A 24,255-nucleotide genomic window follows, 5' to 3' on the forward strand; every position below is an offset into this window, starting at 1 on the left:
ATCCCCACCCCACATCCCCATACCCCGGTACCCATCAGTCTCCCCTCCTGGCGGACAGGCCTATAATTAGGATCATTTCCCGGCATAGCCCAGCTGGGGAGGTGCTGGGAGAAGTTTATGCCCAGAGAACCTGGAAGCACTAGCCACTGTGCGCCTGCAGGAGTCTGCACAGGACCGGAGGCTGAGAGTGCCTGACCAAAAGGGCCAGAACACACAACTCCTTAAGGAAGACTTCACTGGCTTGGGAGCATTCAGGATTGATTCCAGGATGCCAAGAGATACTGGCAACTCCTTTCTAGAGTGTCTCCTAAAGGCATAAAAAAGCGATGACCCACACAGAGTAAAGTCAAAATACCAAAACTGCCATGATGGACAGAGGAGGAAGAAATTCAAAGATTCAAGGAAGTGGGCATATTGGAATGACTATAATACCTATGACTAAAAAAATACACCAGATAATCATATTATATGGAAAGCCCAGAGGACAGGACAGCTATGGACAGGACAGATCAAAGGGAATGTGCTGGGGCAGGGGTGGCCTTCTGTGCAGGCCAGGGCTGACTAGAGAGGTTGTCACAGAGCACAGCTTGCTGACAGCAACCATATGACAGGACTCTGAAACAAGGGAGGCCAGACAGGCAACGGGGCTGTTACAAGCTAGGTCACACAATTACCGCTAGGACCAGCAAGATCGAAGGGAATCTGACACACAGTCATGCAAGAGATGACGGAACAGGGTGTCCTTGGGTACAAAATAGATGGGTGGCAGACAAGAATACCAACTTAGTTTGTACCAACAGAAGAAATCAAGAGTGATAACCAAGTGGCTGAAGAGAGGTTGCTCCGGTAAGTCATGTTCCCTTGCTCAGTTCCAGACATGATCAAGTTTTGAACTGATATCCATTGACTAAAGAGGTGGACAGTTCCCAGGAGTCCTTGCAACACCATTTCAAACAAAAATCTTCATGACAACACTGTTCTTCCCCACAGAACCTATGGCCATTTACCCAGGTAACAGTACACTAGGGAAAGAGGAAATCAATACTAATTCTCAGACACTGAATGACTGTCCTCATTTTCCAGTAGAGTGGGAGACATGAGGCTAAAGTAGCAAACAAAATCCTCATCAAGGTCCGGCTTACAGTAGGTCCACTCTGTTTACAAATCCACCCAGTGGTCATTGCCCTGGTCCCAAATGTATCTGGAACTGATGAAATTGCCTAGTGGCAATTAATCCTGAGATTAATAAGAATAACTTATAAAAATAATGGAGAATGGGGGAAGAGGAAAAGGGGTACGAGGAGGCATTCCCACATCCCCCAAGGAAAGAGGACATGTACCTTATACACCTTAGTGAGATCGTTTCTCCAGGGCACTTCAGAGCCAATTGTAATAGAATATGGAAAAAATATTACACCAGGTAGTTGTAAAAGAGTAAAAACCAACTCAAAGACACCTGGCCAGTTCGATGGTTTCCTTGATGGTATTCCCCACTCCAAATCCAAACCCAAGCACTTTTTCTTCTCCAACTACATTTCTAACAAGTTCCCAGGTACCTGAGGCTGTTGGGGAATATGAAAAGACTTTTCAATGGTCTTATTTCATTTACACGGGAAAGAATAGCAACACCACCTGTCTACTGTTGGCTTCTCAGTGCATACAAATGTAATAACCCAAAGCAGTTACCTCTTCTCCGGGGTAGATGCTGTGTCTAATTCCTGTGCGTCTGGCTTTTGCGCTGCATTTGCAGAGTGGTCCATCGTTCATCTGTCAGAGACAGAAAGGAATTAGTTTTATTGGGGGCAAGTCCCCACCATGCAAGCTGATGCCCCATGGAATTATGTGGGTTTTAACGTCAGGAGTCCTGAAGCTCGGAGGAGGCTGTCACCGTTAGAAAATTACACGGATGATCCAAAACTAATAAAGCTGCGCACTGTCCACACTGTCTGGTAAAAGGAAACTGCATGGCAACGCTGGATCCCCAAGTGATTTGTGTAACCGAGCAGAAAATATCAGTGTCAGCGCACTGCTTGCCCCCATCTCCTCCGACCACTTTTCAGTATGTTCCCCCTATTTCTTACTTCAGGAAAAATGGCTCTTTCACAAAAGAAAAGCATATTTTATATACGGTACTCTGAAGCACGTAAGATGCTTTAAGGTAACCAGATTAAATGTTTTCAAAAGAGAAACCTAAAGGTATCTGAAGCATAGAGAAGAAAATGCCTGCTAAAACCAGGAAAACGTTCAACACTAATCAGCTAAGCCTGTGTCTGGTTTTTCACCTGAATTCATTTCACTGCCCTGAACTCTACCCACAGGACTCAATAAGGGAATAATGCCCGAGTGACTCTTGGGTGGAAAGACGACTGCTAAGCATTGGGGAGTGGGGAGTGATAAATAGCTAAGGGTCCATGGACTCCAGGAATATTTATTCTGGGTAAAAGAAATAGCATACATGTAATATGCTTAGTAATTTTAAAGAAAATGGAAAAATTGTCGTTGCAGATGGAGATACCACTGGCTTCAAAGAGACGAACTATCTGAACAGCCGAACAGGACAGGAAAAGCAGAAGGTTATGCTACATGAGGCACCGGCATGAGGAACAAAGCGAAGGAAGAACCCAATGTGATGCTCCCGGACCTGACAGCCACCTGGATGGAATGGGTCGTTTATGTGCGCAAGAAGACCAAACAAGCAGAACTGAGGTTCAAATCGTAAAGGGTCTTAAGAGCCACCTCATGACTTTATTCGACATAAATGACAACACAGAATCAAAGGGAGACTGGAGCATCCGTTTGGAGAATAAGGAAGCTGAATTCCATTTCTCACTTTCTTTGTATTAATAAACACACACACACACACACACACACACACACACACACACACCACATTATAACATATATATTTACACAAACACACACACATATTTCTTTAAAGTTCTAGGGATTTGTGACTCATTGTGTCCAATGACAATATCTCAATAAAACTTTGAAAAAATTATTTTGGAAAACACATCTTGCTCAGTGATTTTCAGGTGGGCAGACAGACATCCCATATTCCTGCCTTTACCAGGGGCTGGGCCCTGATGCAGATCAGCCCTTTTAATTAATAATTGTGCCGAGGACACAATACCAGATCTAGTGAACAGAATGATGAGGCTGCACAGGGTGCTCTGATGGACGAAGAACCCTCAAAAACCAAGGGGCAGGCTGTGGACAGGAGAACAGGCCATAAAAAAAAACACACTGGGGTGCAGAGGAGTGACTAATGATGGACACAAGATTTCTTTCAGGGGAGATGAAATGCTGTAACATCGGACTGTGATGATGGTTGTATAATCCTGTGAATATCCTAAAAAACATTGAATCGGGCACTTTAAGTGTACAATCTATATGGTATGTGAATTAAAACTCACTGAAGCTATTTAAGAGATCATATGCATGATTAATGTATCAACAGAAATGTCAAAATGCACTGACAACTGCAAACCCTTCTGCTCAATTCCAAAAGAGGAAAAGGGCCCACAAAAGTGCATTTCTGTCGGGCATTATAACTACAGGAATTCTGTTGAGAAAAACAGTTTCGTTAGCCATCATCGAATAAGAGCCAAAAGAACAGTCAATAGAGAATGGTATGAATTTACTTCAATTTTAAGTTATCTTTTTATAGGTATGTGTCTTACTAGGCTTAATAACTTCATATGCACTAGACGCTATTTTTCTTGCGTTGTATATTTGTAAAATACCAATCTTTTATAAAGATGCTATTTTGTATGATGTAGTACTTCATAAGAAAACAGTAAGTAGAAATAAAAATGTGGCCAGTGATGACATCATTAGCTCAAACATACTTAACAAGGAAGGGAGCTTACAGGAAACTGTGACTATTACTAACTAAGAAATATGAAGTCCTGTAGGACTGAAGACATTGTTTATGATAGTGCTGAAAGATGCCTTCCAGACCAACTACTTTTAAAGAGGCCTACAAGTCCTCGCGCCTTCACTCTACCATTTGTCTCCTTCCGTTTACTGCAAGTTTAATGAGGCAGCGCCATTATCCGGTTCCCTAACCCAGGATTTACCAACGTCGTCAAAAATGATTCAAGGCACGGTTTGCTCTGGTGCTTATGCTCTGGGGCCGAACTCCGAAGCCGGAGGAAATGAGCTCTGAAGAATGGCTCCCGGCGCCCAGAGGAAAATTCAGTTTCAATACCAGCCAACGTGCAACATGCATCTTCCGGACCGGGGGTCATAAATGTGACGTGTGGGCTGGCACCCTTCCCAGCAAGAACGTAAAACACACGCGTACCTGGCCTGGGTCATTGTACCAGAGCTCATCATGAAGCCGGTCAGGGTGGGCCTTTTTGCGTTTAATTTCTGCGATGACATCAAAAACTTCCGAGTCGGAGCTGCTGGAACAGGTGCTCTCCTCGTCAGACTCACATTCGGATTCACTGGAACTTTCTAACAGAGGGGAGGGGGAAACACGGAGAGAGGTTGAAGAAATTCATCAGATGGTTACCCTGGGAGACTTCCCAATGACCAAACCTCTCAATGTAAGGACAGTTGTTTATCCTCTCAGCAAATATTTGAGTGCCAAGCACTCTGGCTCAGCAGTACCATGAAAAGTCAGACAGCCCGTAATGCTAAGTCACAATCTAGCTGGGAAAGCAAACAAAGGTTTTTCAGAGAAAGGCTTGGTGCCGGAGAAAAAGCAAGCCACAGTAGCTCAGGGTTACAGATTTTAAAAGAGGCAGCAATTCAGACAAGAGCAGGTCCCCGCTGGAAAGGTCACTGGTGGTTTCTGGAACGGGTGCACACCACCCAGGCAGGGAGGTGGAGTGGATGGCTGAGGAGGAGGGAGGAAGAGGAAAGGAACAGAGGGAGCACTGCATGCAAAAGCATGCAGGCGAGAGCACAGGGCCACAGGCTGCAGCAAAGGCCCCGCAGAAACATCCTGGGAGGTGAGGGTTGAAGGGTCATGACTGCTAGACAGAGGGCTCTGAAGGCCAAACTCAAGTTTAAATGTTTTCTCTCATCAGTAGTAATAAAAGATTTTAGAGTTTGAAAGTGACTGGATAAACACAGACCAAGGATTATGCTAAGTGTGTCAGTCCAAAAAGACAAACACTGAGATTTTTCTTAGAGGAGGTGCCTAGAGTAGTCAGATTCATAGAGAGAAAGTAGAATGGTCAGAGCCAGGGGCTGGTGGAGGGAGATGGGAGTTGCTGTTTAATGGAAATAGTTTCAGATTAGCAGGAATGAAAAGTGAAATGTACTTAACACTACTGAACTGTACTTAAAAATGATTTTGTGCTGTGTATTTTAGCACAATTAAAAAACAGACCTAGAATTTAGATTAATCCTACAAAAGATTAATACATAGTAATAAAACTCAACCCCGCCCAGGCAGTGTGGCTCAATGGTTGAGCATCAACATATGAAGCAGGAGGTCACCATTAAGATCTGTAGTCAGGGCACATGCCCGGGTTGCAGGCTCGATCCCCAGTCAGGGGAGCATGAAGGAGGCAGCTGGCCAAAGATTCTCTCTCATCATTGATGTTTCTCTCTCTCTCCCTTCCTCTCTCTGAAATCAGTAAAAAAAAAAAAAAATTAAATATAACCCCAACCCCTTCACAGTTGTATTTTCAAGTGTATGGCTTGAGATAGATATCATCCCTCTTTTACCGATGACAAAAGGGAGGCAGAGAGAGTTAAATCTCTTGCTGAAGGTCGCATGTCAGATGGAGGAGCAGGCCAGCAGGCCAGCTGGTTCGGTTAGTGCTTTTACCCGCCATGAACACTGCCTCTCAGCCTGGGAGACACAGTGAGGGTGGCACAGAGAGCCAGAGAACAAAGGAAAATGCTTAAGGAATCTCTCAGCTGAGCACGGCATTCTGTTAGGGGCCACGGACACAAAGTGGCAACAAGCAGTTTCTATCCTCAAACATCTCAGCATCTACTTGGAACCTCAGACACATGATAAAATAGACCACCACATAGAAAGCTATGGAAAGTGTCTATGCGAGTAGACAGATGTCTTCCAACAGAGCTGGGCCACAGCTGCACTTGCCCATCCACTCAGGAGCACCTGACAGTGGGCAGGGCCTGCCTCTCAGAGGCACCAGGAACTGAGAACAGGCCCCCGCTGCCGGTGGGAGGCTGGAATATAAGGTCCCTCCAATTCTAATACCAGACAGTTCTACAAGGGACACAATTATTAGTGTGCCTTGCAAATGAGATCTCTTGTGTATTCTTCTGCATGTGACTGGGGAAAACTAACTTCAAAAAGAAGGAAGTTCCATTGCTACGTATTTTACTGACTATAATTAAGGAAAATAAAGTGAGAAAGAGGAATTCAATCTAGGATGCCCAAGGACACATCCCCAAAGTCCCGGATGTAATAAAAGCACAGGGTCTGGTCTGGTAGCTCCTGACTCACCCAAATCTTCATCCAGCTTCGTCTTGGGAGGCTCCCAAGGGGGCCTGGCGGCTTTGGCCTTCTCTTGCCGGTTCCCCAGCTCTTCCTCAAATCTGTCATATAAGTCGCGGAGCCTGCTTGTCCCAACCACAGTAGAATCTCCCTTTGAAACATAAAGGGTCAGTATTAGAATCTACATTTTAAAAAATCAGTATTAGAACCTATAGTAAAAATAGTCTTTCCAAAAAAAAATGTAAGACCTCACACATAATACAAGATTTGTAACAGCAACGTGCCATTTTCAACGCTCAATTTAACAAATAGGTAAAAACAGCTGAAACCGGTTTGGCTCAGTGGATAGAGAGTCGGACTGCGGAATGAAAGGTCCCGGGTTCGATTCCGGTCAAGGGCATGTACCTTGGTTGCGGGCATGTCCCCAGTGGGGGCTGTGCAAGAGGCAGCTGGTCGATGTTTCTCTCTCATCAACGTTTATAACTCTCTATCCCTCTCAATTCCTCTCTGTTTAAAATCAATAAAAAATATATTTTTAAAGTATATATATATATATATATATATATTCTCAAAAAAAAAAAAACAAACACAAAAAAACCCAAATAGGTAAAAACAAAATTCCCAATGCTGGTAATGTGAATCAAACACACATCCATGCTGTCACAGTCCTCGTGAGGGGGCAGTCTGTCAACATTCACAAACATGAGGACTGTTTGTCTTTGCCTTTTGGAAATGACAAAGAAAATCATGACCCCTGATTTCATACCTGGAAGTCTGTCTTTCACATTAATCCGATGATCAAAGAGAAATATCCTGTACATCCCCCCACACACATACACTCACATACACAGGGACACACACACACTCCACAAACCACAAACACAGGCTTCTGTACTACAATCCTAGAGGAAATTCTCCACTTTTCCCTACTCTCTTCCCAGATTGAAAAGCATCTTAAAGGTTAGCCGAAATCGGTTTGGCTCAGTGGATAGAGCGTCGGCCTGCGGACTAAAAGGTCCCAGGTTCAATTCCGGTCAAGGGCATGTACCTTGGTTGCGGCACATCCCCAGTAGGGGGTGTGCAGGAGGCAGCTGATAGATGATTCTCTCTCGTCGATGTTTCTAACTCTCTATCCCTCTCCCTTCCTCTCTGTAAAAAATCAATAAAATATATATTTTAAAAAAAGAAAAAGAAAATCACCTTAAAGGTGCATACTGTTTGATATAATTTTCAAAATGTTAAGAACCAGATCTTTTAGACATAAAAAGAAAATTAAACAAATCCTACAATCTGCAGTATACCCAGAAGTGGGCAATTCCTTTTCCTCTGCCCCACCTCATAACTGACACTGGTGATGCTGGGACCACACTGGCACTCAATACCTCACTGCACCCGAGGACAGGAAGCCAGGCAAATGCAGGGCTTCTGGTCCATCAGCCGTCTTTCTGTGCTGGAGTTTTAACACAGCCATAAAAAATTTAAGAAAAAATAAAAGTCCTGCCTGTTTAAACTCTCTGAACCACAGTGCCTTCAACTTTGTTGTTTTCTTTTTAAGAATGATCCCTATGGCAGCCATCGTCCCCTTCTTCCTTGCTAATAAAACCATGATTTTTTTCAGATTTGGGGCAGAGACCTTCTGATCTCAGGATAGGTGAGCTGGGCCGCAATATCGCCCATCCCCAAAGATGTCCCAGTTTTAATCTCCAGAAACTGAGTATGTTACCTTACATGGCAGAAAGGACTTTGCAGGTGTGAAAAGGTTACAGACGAGATGGGGACACCAGGCAGTGTCTAAAGACAGCTTTGGTTATCACAGCTGGGGAAGGATTCTACTGGCATCTAGTGCGGAGCCCAAAGAGGCTGCTCAACATCCCACAATGCACAGGGCAGGCTCCACCACAAAGAAGCATCCAGCACAAAATGCCCACAGCGCCGGGTGTAGATGCTGGCCTGTGGCTTCTCTCCTGCCCCAGACCTACCACCTGATCCATGGGGTCGCTGGAGTAGTAGTTTTCCGAGTGGGTGCATCGAATCCACACAGGCTTAAGGAGTTCCTCCTCCTCCTCCTCGTTCTTGTCGGGCGGCGCCTCCTCCAGCTCCTTCTCCTTGATGGAGGTGTAATTCTTTTCTTTGCCGGAGCTCTGGCTGTCACTCCATCTGTCTTTTTCTTCCTCCCAACGAGCTCTCTTCTTCTCCCTACTGGGGGAGCGACTTCAAAATGGGGTGAAGGAGGCTAATTATTGAAAAGGTTCTTCTGCTGTAAAACTATTCTATTTCACTTGGTTCATTTTTCACATAAAATAAGAATGCCATGCCAAACCACCACTTTTACTTCTTGTTAAGCCAGCGAACCCCAAACACCAGTCTGGTGGCATCAGAATCACCTCAAGTGAGTTGTTTAAAAATACAAATTCCCAGGCCCTACCCCAGATCTACTTACTGATTCACAGTCTCCAGGGGTGGGGCCCAAGAATCTGTATTTTTAACAATCTCCCCAGGTAATTCTGGTGTGCATCCAGTAGGTTCAGTAACAACTGGCAAACCGTAACTCCTAGAAGAGAAAGATACTTGGGGAATATCTGGAAATAGTCTACAGACAGGCAGTTCCACATGAGAACAATAGTCCTGAGTCCTCCATATCCTGCTCTGCTGGAGAAAAACAGTTTTGCAAAACATGGTCCGAACTTGGAATAATGTTAGCCTGAGAACCATAATTAGAAAGTGGCCGAAACCGGTTTGGCTCAGTGGATAGAGCGTCGGCCTGCGGAATGAAAGGTCCCGGGTTCGATTCCAGTCAAGGGCATGTACCTTGGTGGCTGGCACAACCCCGGTAGGGGGTGTGCAAGAGGCAGCTGATTGATGATTCTCTCTCATCGATGTTTCTAACTCTCTATCCCTCTCTTCCTCTCTTTAAAAAATCAATAAAATATATTTTTAAAAAAGAATAAAAAAAGAAAGAAAGTGAACCAACTCTCTGGGATCCCACTTCGTGAATCACCACTTTCTCTAATTCTGATCCCTACAAATACTAATATAACTCAGTGAAAAAGATAAAAACAACTCTATCTCCTTGAATTTCTGGGGCTTAAATTTTGCAAAGACCCAACTTATGGATGTGCTTGGAGGGAGAACCCACAGGATAGATTTTCATTTAAGCCCCAGCTATTTTCATTGAAGACCTGTTCTGTGAGCGTGATGCTGGCAGCCTCCACCAACAAAGTCACTATTACCCAAGAATGTGTGCATCTGGATCAAAGTCACTAATGAATTCTTCCATCAACTCTACCACTCACTTCTAACTTTATGACAAGAAAAGTGGGAGCGTGTAGGTGTGTTTATACATCGGGGGAAGTGGTGGGTAATTAGGAAGATGATAGATCTTGAACTTACTAATATAACTTCTAAATATTATAATGCACATCATTTGTTACCAAAAGAAAAAGAGTAACTGCGAAGGAAAATGTATATTTAAGGAAAATGTATATTTGTTCACTGTAGGGAAAAAATTAAGCATCAACAAAATTAAAATCACCCATACTACCACACGGAGATAAGCACCATATTTCCCATTGTGTTAAAACGTATAGATATAAGAATATATATATAAATATACACAAGCTTTAACAAAAAAACAAAAGGAAAAAAAAAAACAACTCTATAGCAGTGGTCGCCAATCTTTCAGACCTCACGGACCACCGGTTGGCGACCGCTGCTCTATAACCTGTCCGTCTCACTCATTGGTAAATCAACACCTTTCTATTTCAATACATCTACATCTGAACCATTTGATAAATGCACATTATTCTTTCATCCATAATTTAACAAATCTGAGTACAATCACTTAGGTTGTCACCATTTTTTGCCATTGTACACAATGCTACCGTGAACACACTTGTGTTCTCTGCACATGTGTCAGATTGCTTCACACTAAGAGTGTGTGTGCACTTTTCTCAGGTTTCTCTACAGGTAGATAGTACCAGGTTAGACCACCATCAAAACCATATTGAGTTCCCATTTCCACATACCCTGTCAACATGATTGTTTGTAATCTTGCCATTCTGATGAAAAAAAGTATCTCATTAAACCTAACTCGCTAATTTTTATCACTACTAAAATTACACATTTCTTGTTCACTTCTTTCATGAATCTTCCAGTTATATGCTTTGACAATATTTTTAAAATTAGGATTGTAGTCCTTTTTATTTATTTAAAGACTTTTTTATTAAAATAACCACCCTTCTTCTGTCTAATGTAATGTAACCTTTTTCAGTCTTTTGTTTTCCTTTTAAATTCCCACCACGCAGTCAGATATCCTTTGAGGTGTCCCAGATTGGAGAAGGTGCAGGCTTGGCTGAGGGACACACACACCCAGCCCCTCATGCACAAATTTCATGCACTGGGCCTCTAGTAACTATATAAATACACAGTTACCATTTATTTGGCATTAATTTTGGGCCCAGTTCTAGTGTTTACATGTATTATCTCAAAGACCCCCACCACTCGAGGCATTTATACATGTCCTTATTTTAGACAGACACTGAAGCTTAAAAAGGTAAATCAATTCAATAACAGAGATGGAAGAAGTAATAATTGACCTCAAATCTGTCAGACCCCAGTGTCATTCTTAATTACCATTATATAAAGACCATGCATTTTACTTCTCTTATAGAATTACATTCTGCAACCAAAAAGAAATTTTTCATTTATAACATCTCAATCCCATTTTTCTAAATAAAGTGTGGCTAGAGGAGAATCCAAGATGGCTGCTCGGATAGGCACCTAGCCGCAGCCGCACGCAACAATTTCAATAAAATACAACTAAAATATAAAATGGACATCACCCAGAACTACAGGAAAGTCGACTGACTGGAAATTCTACAACGAGAAGCAAGGAGAAAACCAGAAGGAAGCGCGGAGGAGCTGTAAAAGCCTCAGGTACGGAGACACGCGGCGCGCGGAGAGGACGGAGCCAGAGAGGAGGGAGGCCGAGTGCCTGGCTGGCGTTCCCTAGCGGGAAGCAGAGAAAAGCTCCGATTGTGCTGGGCCCCCAACTGCTCTGAACCTCCGTTCTAGGCCAGACCCCGGGGACCCAGGCTCATCCATAGGGAGCTGGGCTGTAAGGCGGAACCTGGGGAAGTGGCGAAAGAAGGTCCCAGAGGCGTGCACACTGTGCGCAGAGAAGGGCCCGCCGGCTGTGCCCTAGGACTGCCCTGGCGGGAAGGAGACAGGGGCTCCAGACTGCTCTGAACGCCACCTCCAACTCCACTTCCAACTGAACTGAACCCCAGTTTCGGGCCCATTGCGGGAGAGCCTACACTGTTTGGTAGCAGGCGAAAATCGAAGGCACCTTTCTCTCAGAGGCGCTTGCAACAAGTACTGAAGGACCCTGAGTCTCAGGAGTCGCATAGGGCGGGGCTGACAGAAGCCAAAGCTGTAGGCTCCACCCTGAAACTCCGCCCCATCAGAAAAGCTGTCTGCGAAAATGCCTAAACCAAATAGATCACAAACAAAAGAAATGGAGGACAAAAAGCGACTGGATATAGAGTTCAAATCCACACTTATAAGGTTTTTCAAGAGTTTCCTAGAAAAGGCCTATAAAATAATTGAGACCTATGAGGATATGAAAAGCGATCAACAAGAAATAAAGAATACATTGTCTGAAATAAAAAATATTATACAGAGTCCTAAAAACAGAATAGAAGATCACAAGAATCAAGTCAAAGATTTGGAACATAAAGAGCCAGAAGACACTCCTCTGCAGAAGCTAGAAGGCAAGAGAATCCAGAAAATTGAAGATAATGTAAGAAACCTCTGGGACAACTTCAAACGATCCAACATCAGAATCATGGGGGTCCCAGAAGATGAGAGAGAGCAAGATATCGAAAACATACTGAAAGAAATAGTGACAGAAAACTTCCCCCACCTGGTGAAAGAATTGGACTTACAAGTCCAGGAAGCACACAGAACTCCAAATAAGAGGAATCCAAAGAGGACCACACCAAGACAAATCATAATTAAGATTCCAAGAGCAAAGGACAAAGAGAGAATATTAAAAGCAGCAAGAGCTAAGCAGGAGGTTACCTATAAAGGAGCACCTATACGATTGTCAGCTGATTTCTCAACAGAAACCATGCAGGCCAGACGGGAATGGCAAGAAATATTCAAGGTGATGAATAGCAAGAACCTACAGCCAAAAATACTCTACCCAGCAAAGCTATCACTCAGAATCGAAGGTCAGATAAAGAGCTTCACTAATAAAAAAAAGATAAAGGAGTTCATCACCACCAAACCAGAATTATATGAATTGCTGAAGGGGGTTCTTTCAGAAGAGAAAGTAAATAAAGATAAAAATTATGAACAACAAATACGTAACTATCAACAAGTGAATCTAAAAACCAAGGAAATTAAAAAAAAAAAATCTGATGAACAATATTAACTGTTGAATATAATAGAATCAGAGGTATGGAAGGGGAGTGAACTAATGATTCTTGGGGAAAAGGGGAGAGGGGAATGTGGGAAGAGACTGAACATAAACTGTGCACCTATGGATGAGGACAATGGGGAGTGGGGAAAGGGCAGAGGGTGGGGTGGGAAGGGGGGGAAAGGAACACTTGTAATAATATGAACAATAAAAATTTATTTAAAAAAAAAAAAAAAAAAAAAGTGTGGCTAGAGTTTTGCTTTTTTCTATAACAAGTAAATTTTAAAACATAATTATGAATTTCCAAGGTGTAGTTTAAAAAAAAAAACAAAAAAAACTTTACATTATTAATTCATAGTTTTATAGCAATTGACGTCAGAAAAAGTGGCCCAAATAATTTCTGATTCATCGAGATTACCCTTGTGCATAATCAATACATTTTGAAAGTAAAAATGTTAAGTTAGTGGCTGCTTTAGCTTTTCACAGGGCATTTTGGAAGACGCTTGGGCTATTTTAGAGACGTGGCTGATACTTTGCATAAGCACAAAATCTGAATTCAAGGAGGTAATCCTATGACTTCTTTCAGCGTGAACTCCTTGCTTACCTTCCAGATCTCTTATACTCTTTTTTGTAGGACCTTTCCAGAGATGGTGATCTTCGGCCGTCCCGGTTCCTGGGTCTCTCCCGTTCCCGCTCTCTTAAAGGAATTAATACACAGAGCTGTTTTCAACAGAGAGACTAAAAAACACCACCTCTTTTCACTGAATTCATCTTCTAACTCAATGGACCTTACCTAAGAATTTTTCAAGCATTATTCTCTATGGGAGAGTTTTATTCATCCTTCATTTATTAGAGAATAAAGGAGCTTTTCACTGTACAGAAGCTAACTGACTTGGCCATTTTTTGCTGTTTTCTTTACAGAAAGAAGTCAACCCTGATGCTAAGCAAGAAAGGGAATTTCATCCTAATCTTCTCTAGAGGCCTTTCAACCAGCCAATTCTTAGTTATTTAACTTACAGGGAAATCTTAAAAGAATTCTACTGCCTATGGATTTCTAGGAAACTCTCAATTTCAGCCATCAAGTAAATGTAAGTGAAAGCTTTGGTAGTAAGCATCCGAACTCCGTTCCATGATGAAAGAGTTTTGAACCCTCATAGGTTATCAGCCTGGGTTGCAGTTATAGCGATCACTAATGCCTTGAGTCTGTACATCACTGTACCTTTAAATGCTATTTTTCATCAGCAAAAAACTCTTGATGTATATCTTGAGTTTAATATAAAAATAGGAGAGATTTTAAAACCTTTCAATGTAAAACTACACAAATTTAATAATAATAGTAACTTCTGACTCTATTTAATAAGTACAATGATCTGGAACAAAAATCGGAATTCTAGTGTGTTTGAATCAGAACTAAATCTAAGGAAAATAACCACCTGATCTCAGAATAAAAAATAAAAAAAAAATGCTATGTTAGCCTGAATACAGCAAATGACTATAAAAATGTTTGAACTCAAAAATATCCCCCAATAGCCAATAGAAGTGCAAATACTTTGAGAGTGAAACTCATAAAACTGATAGAGATCTGTCACTGCTTAGATATATAAAACAAAAATTGTGTTTTCACTTAAAGATCATCCCCTCTTTGCCTGGCCAGTGGGACTCAGTAATTGTGTGTTTACCTATGAACCTGTTCACGGTTCAATTCCCAGTCAGGGCATATGCCCAGGTTGCGGACTTGATCCTTAGTGCGATGTGTGCAGGATTCTCTCTCATCACTAATGTTTCTCTCTCTCTCTCTCTCTCTCTCTCTCTCTCTCTCTCTCTCTCTCCCCCTTCCTCTCTGAAATCAATTTAAAAAAATGTTTTAATCACCCCCTCCTCAATGAAGCCTCCTTTGAATAATGTACTTTGACACATACATAAGCTGCTGATATACACCAGCTATCCAAAATAAAGTAGCAAGAGCTTGGGAGTCTACATACGTTATCGGAGACCCTTCTAAAAGTCCAGTTCACTTTTAGGCTATTAATCCCAACATGTGAGCAGTCCCACATGACAACGATATAATTTGTATTAATATGGCTGCTAAAAAAGAATAATTTAAATTACCTATATTTCCAAATAAAAACTCTATTTAGAAGATATTCCAATTTTTCTTTGTCTTTTAACATCTAAGCAACAGAATTTTGCACTCAAGATCAGCACTGCTGATGATTGCTACTTGTGTGGGTATAAATTGAAAAGACCGATTTGGGTATAAATCGCCTTAGAAAACACAATATGATGAACACCTTTAAAGCAAAAAAAACCAACAATGTTAGGATTACTGTTCTCAAGCCGCGTCCCTGTTTGCCAGCACCGAGGTATCCCTTCGGTGCAGAACACTAGCTCTCCGCCGGCGGCACACACGGGACAGCCGTGGGGTGACTGTGCTGGAGCACCACTCACGATGGGAAGCCACGCTCCACCCCCACAGGCCGCACACAGCATGGTCGGCGAGCCGTGGCAGCAGCCGCTTCTCATCCCATTCCCCAGCTCACCTTGACCTTTCGTAACAAATGCATATATTCACTCCTTCACAGTCATTCTCTAGAAATAGTTTGCCTAAAACAATCTTGTAATTACATGTTCAACCACACTTCGGAGGAGAAAAAGAAATGGAATCTGAAAAGGGATAGATTCCCTTACCCCGAGAAGTAAGGGGAGAAGTGGCCAGAAGACAGGCTCTAGAATGTGCACACATGGAGCACAATCTAATGCATAGCTGTGTGAAGCTTTGGTTTTCTCCAGTAAACTCCTACAAGTTATCCCGGGACCTCACGTGCCCCCAGTGTATTTCACAGGAGCATCCCATATGAGACAGATGACTGACCCCCTGCCAAAGACCCTAAAGGGAGCGGTTATAATGTGACTGTGACACTAAGGTGGCTCCAGGACAAACATCCCAATACAAATAAAGCCATTTAGAAAGATGAGCTAACTGCCTAAGTAGGTCCTTCATAGTAAAAGAGTTTTGTTTAGGATAATGGAGGGTAACAGTATACTTTTGGCACTTTATTTCACTTATTGATAGAACCCTCAGTTTACAAGATATCTGAGTTTCTTCAAACACATGACTCCAATTTAAGCCTGGATAGAAAATTTTAGGATTTTACATCAGAGCACAAAAAAATCAGCTCTAACTTAAGTCCAAAACAGAAAAACAAATGAAACCTAAAATACTGAAGTTTACAGCAAAATGCCTCCCCAACAACAGGATTATTAACAATCACATTGAACTCTGAAGCAAACTCTTTCCAGTTTAGGTTTTTTTCATAAAACTATAAAGTATGGGCAGAGGACCTAAATAGACACTTTTGGAAAGAGGACATACAGAAGGCCAAGAGACATATGAAAACATGCTAAAAACCACTAATCATCCGAGCGATGCAAATCAAAACAATCATGAGGTACTATCTCACACCTGTCAGAATGACTATCATCAACAAACCAACAAATGACAACAAATCCTGGCAAGGATGCAGAGGGGAAAAAAAACCCTCGTGCACTGCTGGTGGGAATGCAAATTGGTGCAGCCAATGTGAAGAATAGTCTGGAATTTCCTCAAAAAGTTAAAAATGGAACTCCCATTTGACCCAGTAATCCCACTTCTAGGAATATATCCCAAAAAAACAGAAACACCAATTAGAAAAGATATATGCACCCCTATGTTCATAGCAGCACAATTTACAATAGCTAAAATTTGGAAACAATCTAAGTGCCCATTCGCCGATGAGTGGATTAAAAAACTATGGTAAATCTACACAATGGAATACTATGCTGCCATAAAAAAGAAAAGAACTCTTACCATTCTCAAGAGATGAATATTCTCAATGGATGGACATAGAAAGCATTATGCTAAGCAAAATAAGCCAATCAGAGAAAGATAAATATCACATGATCTCATTCATTTATGGAATATCATCAACAACATACATTGATGAACAAAAATAGATCCAGAGACAGAGAAGCATCGAATAGACCATCAAACAAAAAATAGACCACCAAAAAAAGGAGAGGATAAGAGATCAACCAAAGAACTTGTTTGCATGCATATAAGCATAACCAATGGACATAGACAATAGAGGGGGTAAGGGCATGCGCTGGGGGGTGGGAGTGGCCAGGGAGAGGTGAATGGCAGAAAGGAGAGATATGAAATACTTTAAACAATAAAGAATTTTTAAAAAACCAAAACTATAAAGTATACTATCCCAGGCCTCTACTAACTAGTCCATCACAGAATAATTAGGAAAAAATTGATCAGAAATGGTAACTCACATTGAAAAAACTTAACAGATGACAGACTCTCCAAACCATCATCTCCACAGGAAACAGACTTAATCCCTTCACCTTCCCAATGGCATCAGGGAAAAGCAACAACACATTTTCCTTCCAAACCTTCTGAGCACCAGACACTGCCTTCAGGACTAAGAATGACCATCACCATTTACTAGGAAAATGTTCAATCAGGCCCTAACCGGTTTGGCTTAGTGGATAGAGCATCAGCCTCCGGACTGAAAGGTCCCGGGTTCGATTCCCTAGGGGGAATGTACCTTGATTGCAGGCACATCACCAGTAGGAGGTGTGCAGGAGGCAGCTGATCAATGTTTCTCTCTCATCGATGTTTCTAACTCTCTATCCCTTCCCTTCTTCTCTGTAAAAAAAAAATCAATAAAATATATAGTATTTAAAAAAATGTTCAATCAGAATCACACCGATAGTCAGAAAAATGTGGAAACCACGAGGTGAACTGATGGCCCAGGCGCTGAGACCAGCTCCCTACAATCCCACAGAGAAGTGACCTGGTGTGCAGAGCTCAAACGTGTATAGCACAGAAGGTTCACAAGAAAACCAAGGTAAACACGCCAGGGGACAGAGGGAGAAAGACTGTTATGAGCTTGACAAGTGGAAAACCTCAAATCTTTACTGATATAGAGTTCACTGAAGGTACAAGTAAGCATTAGTACCATCATTACCTGTGTGTTTTTATTTTTCCATCTAAACCAAGAGTTCTCAGACTTTTGGGTAACAGACTCACACCACTTATTGAGAATCTGGTGTATGGTACCAATTTATAGAAACAAAAAAAATACACATAAAATTCTGCATATAACTTCAGAAGCCCATCTATGGATCCTGGTTTCAGTACACCTGCTGAAAACCTTATTCTCTTGTATATACAGATATTTGGTCTTTTGGAAAAAAGAAATGTAACCTGGAATGGAACAGTATTTTTTAAAATATAATTTTCTTCCGTATGAATTTGTTTCAGTGCAACAAAAGTGGGTCACAGCTATTCTGAAAACTGTAACTTTGATAATAATGTATAAATAATATAAGCTCATTTTATAAAGAAACAGATCAAGAAGGCAGCAATGTACAATAAACTTCCACTTTTCCTAAAAATCAGAAAGCAAGTTCTGCTCGTTAACTAGTTTAATTCTTTAATTGATAATATGGGCAGATCATCAATTCCGAAAGGATGCAAGGACTGTAATCTGAGATGATGCTCATGTTGAACACAATTAAATATAATGCAAAAAAATATGCTTTTTCGTTGGATCGTCATTAAAATGTCAACTGCATTATGCAGAGTATTCAGCTTACATCCACTGAGAGGAATCTGACATTAATAATTTTGGAATGCTTTTCAAAAGTGGCTTTTTCTGACATCAATTTCTTTACTTGTCAGGTGTTCCTTCCTCTTTAAAGCAGCCCCACACAAGCTTTATTTCCTTTTATACACTGAAATGCACTGCAGGACCTTTCTGGTGTGGTTTGCCCATAAGCAGAAGCGGCCTCTGTATGGGCCTCTTCGGTTCATTAAAAAAACACGCGTGCTACCTGCTCCGCTCGTAGCTCCGGTGGCGAGAGGGTGTCCTCCCGCGGTCATACTCGGATCTGTAGCGACTGTCAGCTCTTCTCCTGTCGGGACTCCGGCCGCGCTCCCGCCGGTCCAGCGACCGGTGCCTCTCCCCTCGCCCATGACTGTGGTCCCTGTGCCTGTGATCGTCATAGTGCTTGAGCCTCTCCGGGGACCTTCTCTCACTGGGAGCCTTCGGGAGCGGGTATGGGGGGAGATGCCTAAAATGGGGGCTGCCGTTGTTATTGGCATTGGGTGGGAAAGAGCTGGGGCTGTTCTGGAAGCTGTTAAAATTGGGAGGCGGGTAATTGTGGTGCTGCGAGTACCCAGGAGGGTACTGATAATTGACCTGCTGGGGCATGACCGGAGGGGGTGGGGGGTGGGGCATGGAAGGAGGGGGCATCATGTAGGGGTACGTGCCCTGCCCAGGAGGTGCTCCGGGGGCCGGGGGGTTGTTAGGACAGGGCATCGGAGGCGGCATCGGGGGAAAGCAGGGAGGTACCGGGAAGGGGGGCCTCATCTGGTGGTTGGGGAAGGGGGGCCGGACGGGGCAGGGGGGAAGAGGGCCTTGTGCTGACGGAGGCATGGGCGGAGGGAAGGGTACAAAATCCGGTCTCGGAGGCATAAAATTGGGGGCTGGAGAGTTTGAGAAGCTGGTGGAGGGAGCACTTGGCGGCTCGTATTGATATTGCGCAGGGGGCTGCTGCGGGTGAAGCAGCCTTAAGTTCTGAGGCCTGAAGGCTGGTGCTGAGGGTCTGGCTCCATGTCCTCCTCGCCCTCGGGGACACCCCCGTCCTGGGTGGAACGACATTCTATGACTTGTTGGAGGAAAGAAAAAAGAGAAAAGAAAATAAAAAATCTCACTATGGAAACAGGGTTGCACAAATGCCTGAATAGCTTCAAGGGCAACTGACCGACCCCTCAGACCACTGGAATATTCCACCCACCTCGCTCTGAGTTCTTCATAATACCTGACACTCCTCGTGGCCAGGAAACTTCTCTTCCGCTGTCCCAGCCTCCAAAGCCATTGCCATGGTCACTCCCTGGACCGTGTCACTCCCTAAAGTCACTCCACATCCAAATGACGAATTCAACATCCCACTGGTCAACCATGTGCTACCACGTTCTTGCTTCAGTTCCCCCAAAACCTTGACCTCACCATGTCATCCTGTCAGCATACCCCACGTGTTCTATATCTGTACCAGCATCTTCCTGTCTTTACATTCTTTCCCACTCAGCAGAGACTGCAAATTCAACGCAACACGTCCTGAAAGGTACCTATTCAAGATCTTCCCCTCCAAGACACCACCACAGGTTCGTCTTTATGCACTTCCTACCTCATCAGACACCATTCAGGTTCTAGGTACTTTCACCTTTATCATCTTTGCCATAGACATCTTTGCCACAAACATTTTCACTGCACAATTCTACGGCCTCAAGGCAATTTCTCCATAGAAATGATAACATGTAGTCCAAAGTTAGCGTACTTTCTACAAGTTGGTTCTCTGGTGAACCGGTCCTTCCTACTAAGAGCTGGGTGTCAAGCTTACATCCCTTGCTGCTGGTGCATGTAGCTAGCAGGTGACGGAACCTGTGTTGGCAGGCAAGGTGACTCTCCAAAGGTTATTTACTACTCCAGGGACTGTTACACACAGCTTGCACCACTGTCTCTGAGGAGTGCCCTCATGAGGGCAGGAAGAGTCGGCTCTTCTCTTCCTGGGACCGCTGCACAACTTAACATCACTGCTGGTCAAGAGTAGGTCACACAAACTTGGCCACGGCTGGAGCAAGTGTCTCGAGAATATCGAGAGCTATTTTAACTTTGTAGGTTGTACCTAACCAAGCACTTGTCTTCAGTCCATGAGAAATATGGGTTCAACCCTGTGTGATTGTCGCTCCTTCATATGCTCCTATTGTTAAGTCCCCAGCAGTGCCCATCAATAGCTAAATGCTTGACAACAGATTTTAATACCATCACAGCACAGCATCTTCAACAATAAGCAAAGTCATCTTTAGATCAAAACAACTCTATAATAAAAGGCCATGAACAAGAGGATTTGAAACAAATACACAACACTTCATGGTGATGGTCTTAAAACGGCTAGCATTTCTTCCAGATGCCAATGATTTGCCCCATGCTTTGTTTCTTATTTTGAAACACACTACAATGGGAGGAGAAAGAGGGGCTGAGGGCTTGTACCTAACACGTGGGCAGAGTTGAACCGCATGTCCCAAAGAATGAAGACAAATGCCTAAGTACAATCCCAAAACCAAATCAGTTATTTGTATATTTCCATGAATCTATACACATTTTAAATGCATTCACAATAAGTCTTTTTCATTTTGTTATTCATTTTATCATATTTCATTATGCCCCTCTTTCATACGTTATTATCATTTTTACGGCAAAATTGCCTTACAACCAATTAACTCCCCACAAAAACAAATGCTTTATGGTGAAAATACCAGACACATATTGGTCCTAAAGTCATACAACAGAAAATTACCTAACAATTTTGCCTTCTTTACCCCTTTTAACTAAGTATTTTAAAATTCCTATCATTTTTGGTTTGTAAATACTTGAGTCCATCCACTTCACACCATCATCTCTGGCCTGGCTGCTACAATTAAACCCTGGCAGGACCTTCTACAATCACTATCACCACCTGCAGGCCTGTTAGGTTTCCTGCTCTCACACACTCTGGGCTTCTTAGCTTGTCCTACAAGAATTACAATCCACCAACCAATTGCAGAATTCCTTCTCTAATGTCTGCCTGCACCTGAGAATTTTGAGTTCCATCACTTGCAGGGCTCTGGTTTGTCTCATGAATGGCTGTGGGCTGAGCTCCTAGCCATGTACATGGTCCAAAGGAACACATTTTCTCCTCACGTCACACACCTAAATTCTCCCACAGTCTGTGACCCAGCACAGTGCCTGCTCTTCTCTCTGTTCTCCCAAAAAGACTGCCGATCCCATCACACCACTCACCACGTATTGCCTTGCATCATGAGGTGCTGCCTGGGTCAATGTCACATCTTCCACAGAGACTATGAGCTCTACAGGACAGAAAGCATGGGAGAGACATAAAAATGTTTCCTAAACTGATAATACTAGAAAATATTTCTGCAATTATTGTAACACTAATTTTGAAATTTCCAATGCATTTAGCATACTAACTAAATGAAGAGGATGTTGAACCGAATTAAAGTTTACAATTAACTTTTACGATGTCTTTAACACTTGTCTTGCTGACTCAAAACAATCAGTAGCTAGAAAGACTGAAAACTTGGGCATATTCCAGCTCTAATTTGTTAAAAGATTGGGGGAGAGTAACTATTTCTCCTCCCCGTCTCTATACTCTAGTATCGCTATAATCTTGTAGCGATAATAGTTATCCTTGATTTTCATTCTCCACTCTTCCCATAGAAGAATGGCATGAATGTGAATAATTTTCCAAATCCTCAAACTTCAAAAAAAAAAAATGTTTAAAAATCTCAAATAAATATTAAATGCAAAGGAGTTTCAATGTGGAAACACCTCCCTAAAGTCTTCCTAACTAAACTTTTACCAATGAGCTTATGGTAGATTTTCAAACAGCTCGTGAAAATAGTTTCAGGTGTTTAGCTATATCAGAGCAGGCACCAAATAACATCTGAATAACGACTTATTCAAGATAAATCGAAGGCCTAGACGGGTGACCTTGCCTCCACGGGCTACTCACCGCCAACAGAATCAAACTCAAACTCCATGCTTGTTATTTAAGGCCCTTCACAATCTGAGCCCAACTCCTTCCAGGTTTAACCTCCGTTTTCTTCCCCACAAAGCACCTATCACGCCAGATTTTCCCAGTTGCCTAACACGCCAAATACTATCATATCACCCAGATTATTCTTTGCTGTTGCTCTTCTGAAATCTACAACCCTATGAATTTGCCCACTGAATTCTACCCACCTACCTATGTCAAATGCCACCTCTTCTGTGAAGCCTTCCCTGGTTCCCTTCAAGAAGTCAAATGATTCCCTGCAGACTTCCCTCTTAGTCTGTACTTACTTCTTTTTTAGCACTTACCGGACACTGCCTCATAGTCATGTGCGCACACGTCTCACTTCTCCACTAGATTATGAACTCTTTGATGACATAGGTTGATTCAAGGCCATTTCTGAATCCTTCACAGCCCCTGGCAGAGAGCATCCTGCACACAGTAAGTAAAGAATAAATGTTTACTGTCTCACCAATAGTATTATGTTTCTATGTTGCTACTGCACATGTCCCTTTCACATAGAGTCACAACAGACCTGCATTATCAAAACCAGACAAAAAGGCCTTCCCACTGATTCATACATGTAAAGAGCCCATACATGTGGGGCACTGTCTCAGGTTGTGTGGTGAACACAAAGATGAGTAAGACACACAGCCTGCAATCCTCAAGGAGCTCAGAACCGACATATAAATACATTTTTAAATAAAAATAATACAATGCAATAAACACAAGAGATCTATGCACTGGGCCTAGGGGAACACAAAGGAACACGCTGGGCCTAGAAACGGGCAACAGTCAGAATCACTAACACACTCATTCACTGTGCTACAGCTGCACACTCACTATTGGATCCTCCGGGAGGCTCCTATAGAGCGAGCATCTGAAAGCACTGACTATGAAACTGACCTACTAAAGGTACAGTCAGGCTGTGTTATGGATGCAAGCTTTAATTCAAAAGTCAAGGAATCTACAGGAAGTGGAAAAGTAATCATTTTCTGCGTCTGCCTACTCCTAGGTTGGAGTTCGGAAGTAGAGAAAGTGGAGAGAGTTGTTTTGAAGAGTTAGCACGTCCAGGAGTATCGGTCTATGTAGCAACAGTTGCAAAATGTGACTACACTTTTATGAAGACGTCCCCGGGATGAATCCGCAGGCCCATCACCTTCCTCGGGCTGAATTGCATGTTTCCCTGTTTGCATCTCCCGCCAGCCTGTGAACCCCAACCCCGCAAGGATGGGCTCACGGTCTACCTCCCAGGCGACACGCGGACGGCCCCAGGCCTGGACCAGCGCACGAGCCCCTCCAATGAAAGAAAGCCCTCACTTGTCACGCCTTTGTATTTAGGGGACCAGGGCCTAGGGTCGCCTCCTTGCCCTCCGCTGCAGATCTGAAGAAGGGCTGCTGAGCTTAACCTCCAGGCGCGTCTGGCCGCAGCCCAGGCCCCCAGCCCCGTTAAAATCCAGACACTCGTCTCAATGCTCCCTCCTCGAACCCCCGCAAGGTGGTCCTTTTACCTACGAAAAAGGCTCCCGGGCCGCGAGGCCGCCGCCCGTGCAAAGCCAGCCCAGGCTTCCCCTGCAGCCGCTGAGCCCGTGGCGCCGCCAGCGCCTCCGGAACAGGAAACGGAGGGAATTAAAAAGCAAACCCGAGAAAAAAAGGAGCAGGACCTCGGGCGGGACGCGGCGGGACCCGCCGCAGCGGCGCCTCGTGCCCAGTGATTGGCGCATCCACCAAAGCGACG

At 43.2% G+C, this 24,255-nt stretch overlaps 1 protein-coding gene across 3 annotated transcripts in view; it reads right to left on the reverse strand.

Moving 5' to 3' along the window:
- DROSHA (drosha ribonuclease III) overlaps positions 1–24,135 on the reverse strand; it is a 101,185-nt gene extending 77,050 nt beyond the window's left edge. The window contains exons 1-10 of one of the 3 annotated variants that reach the window (XM_084881032.1): positions 24,029–24,135; positions 22,826–22,949; positions 21,746–21,813; positions 18,738–19,574; positions 13,459–13,551; positions 8,874–8,984; positions 8,413–8,644; positions 6,443–6,584; positions 4,310–4,464; positions 1,687–1,767 (exon numbers count right to left, since the gene is read on the reverse strand). In XM_084881032.1, the coding sequence (XP_084737158.1) occupies positions 1,687–1,767; positions 4,310–4,464; positions 6,443–6,584; positions 8,413–8,644; positions 8,874–8,984; positions 13,459–13,551; positions 18,738–19,574; positions 21,746–21,765 (1,671 nt within the window). In that variant the 5' untranslated portion in view covers positions 21,766–21,813; positions 22,826–22,949; positions 24,029–24,135. Of the gene's footprint in view, positions 1–1,686; positions 1,768–4,309; positions 4,465–6,442; positions 6,585–8,412; positions 8,645–8,873; positions 8,985–13,458; positions 13,552–18,737; positions 19,575–21,745; positions 21,814–22,825; positions 22,950–24,028 lie in introns of those variants that run through there. The other 2 variants (XM_084881031.1, XM_084881030.1) reach the window with 2 other exon arrangements.
- Between the last annotated feature and the right edge of the window lie 120 nt (positions 24,136–24,255).

This window comes from Pipistrellus hanaki (assembly GCF_964339955.1).
Source record: "Pipistrellus hanaki genome assembly, chromosome: 4".
NCBI lineage: Eukaryota > Metazoa > Chordata > Mammalia > Chiroptera > Vespertilionidae > Pipistrellus > Pipistrellus hanaki.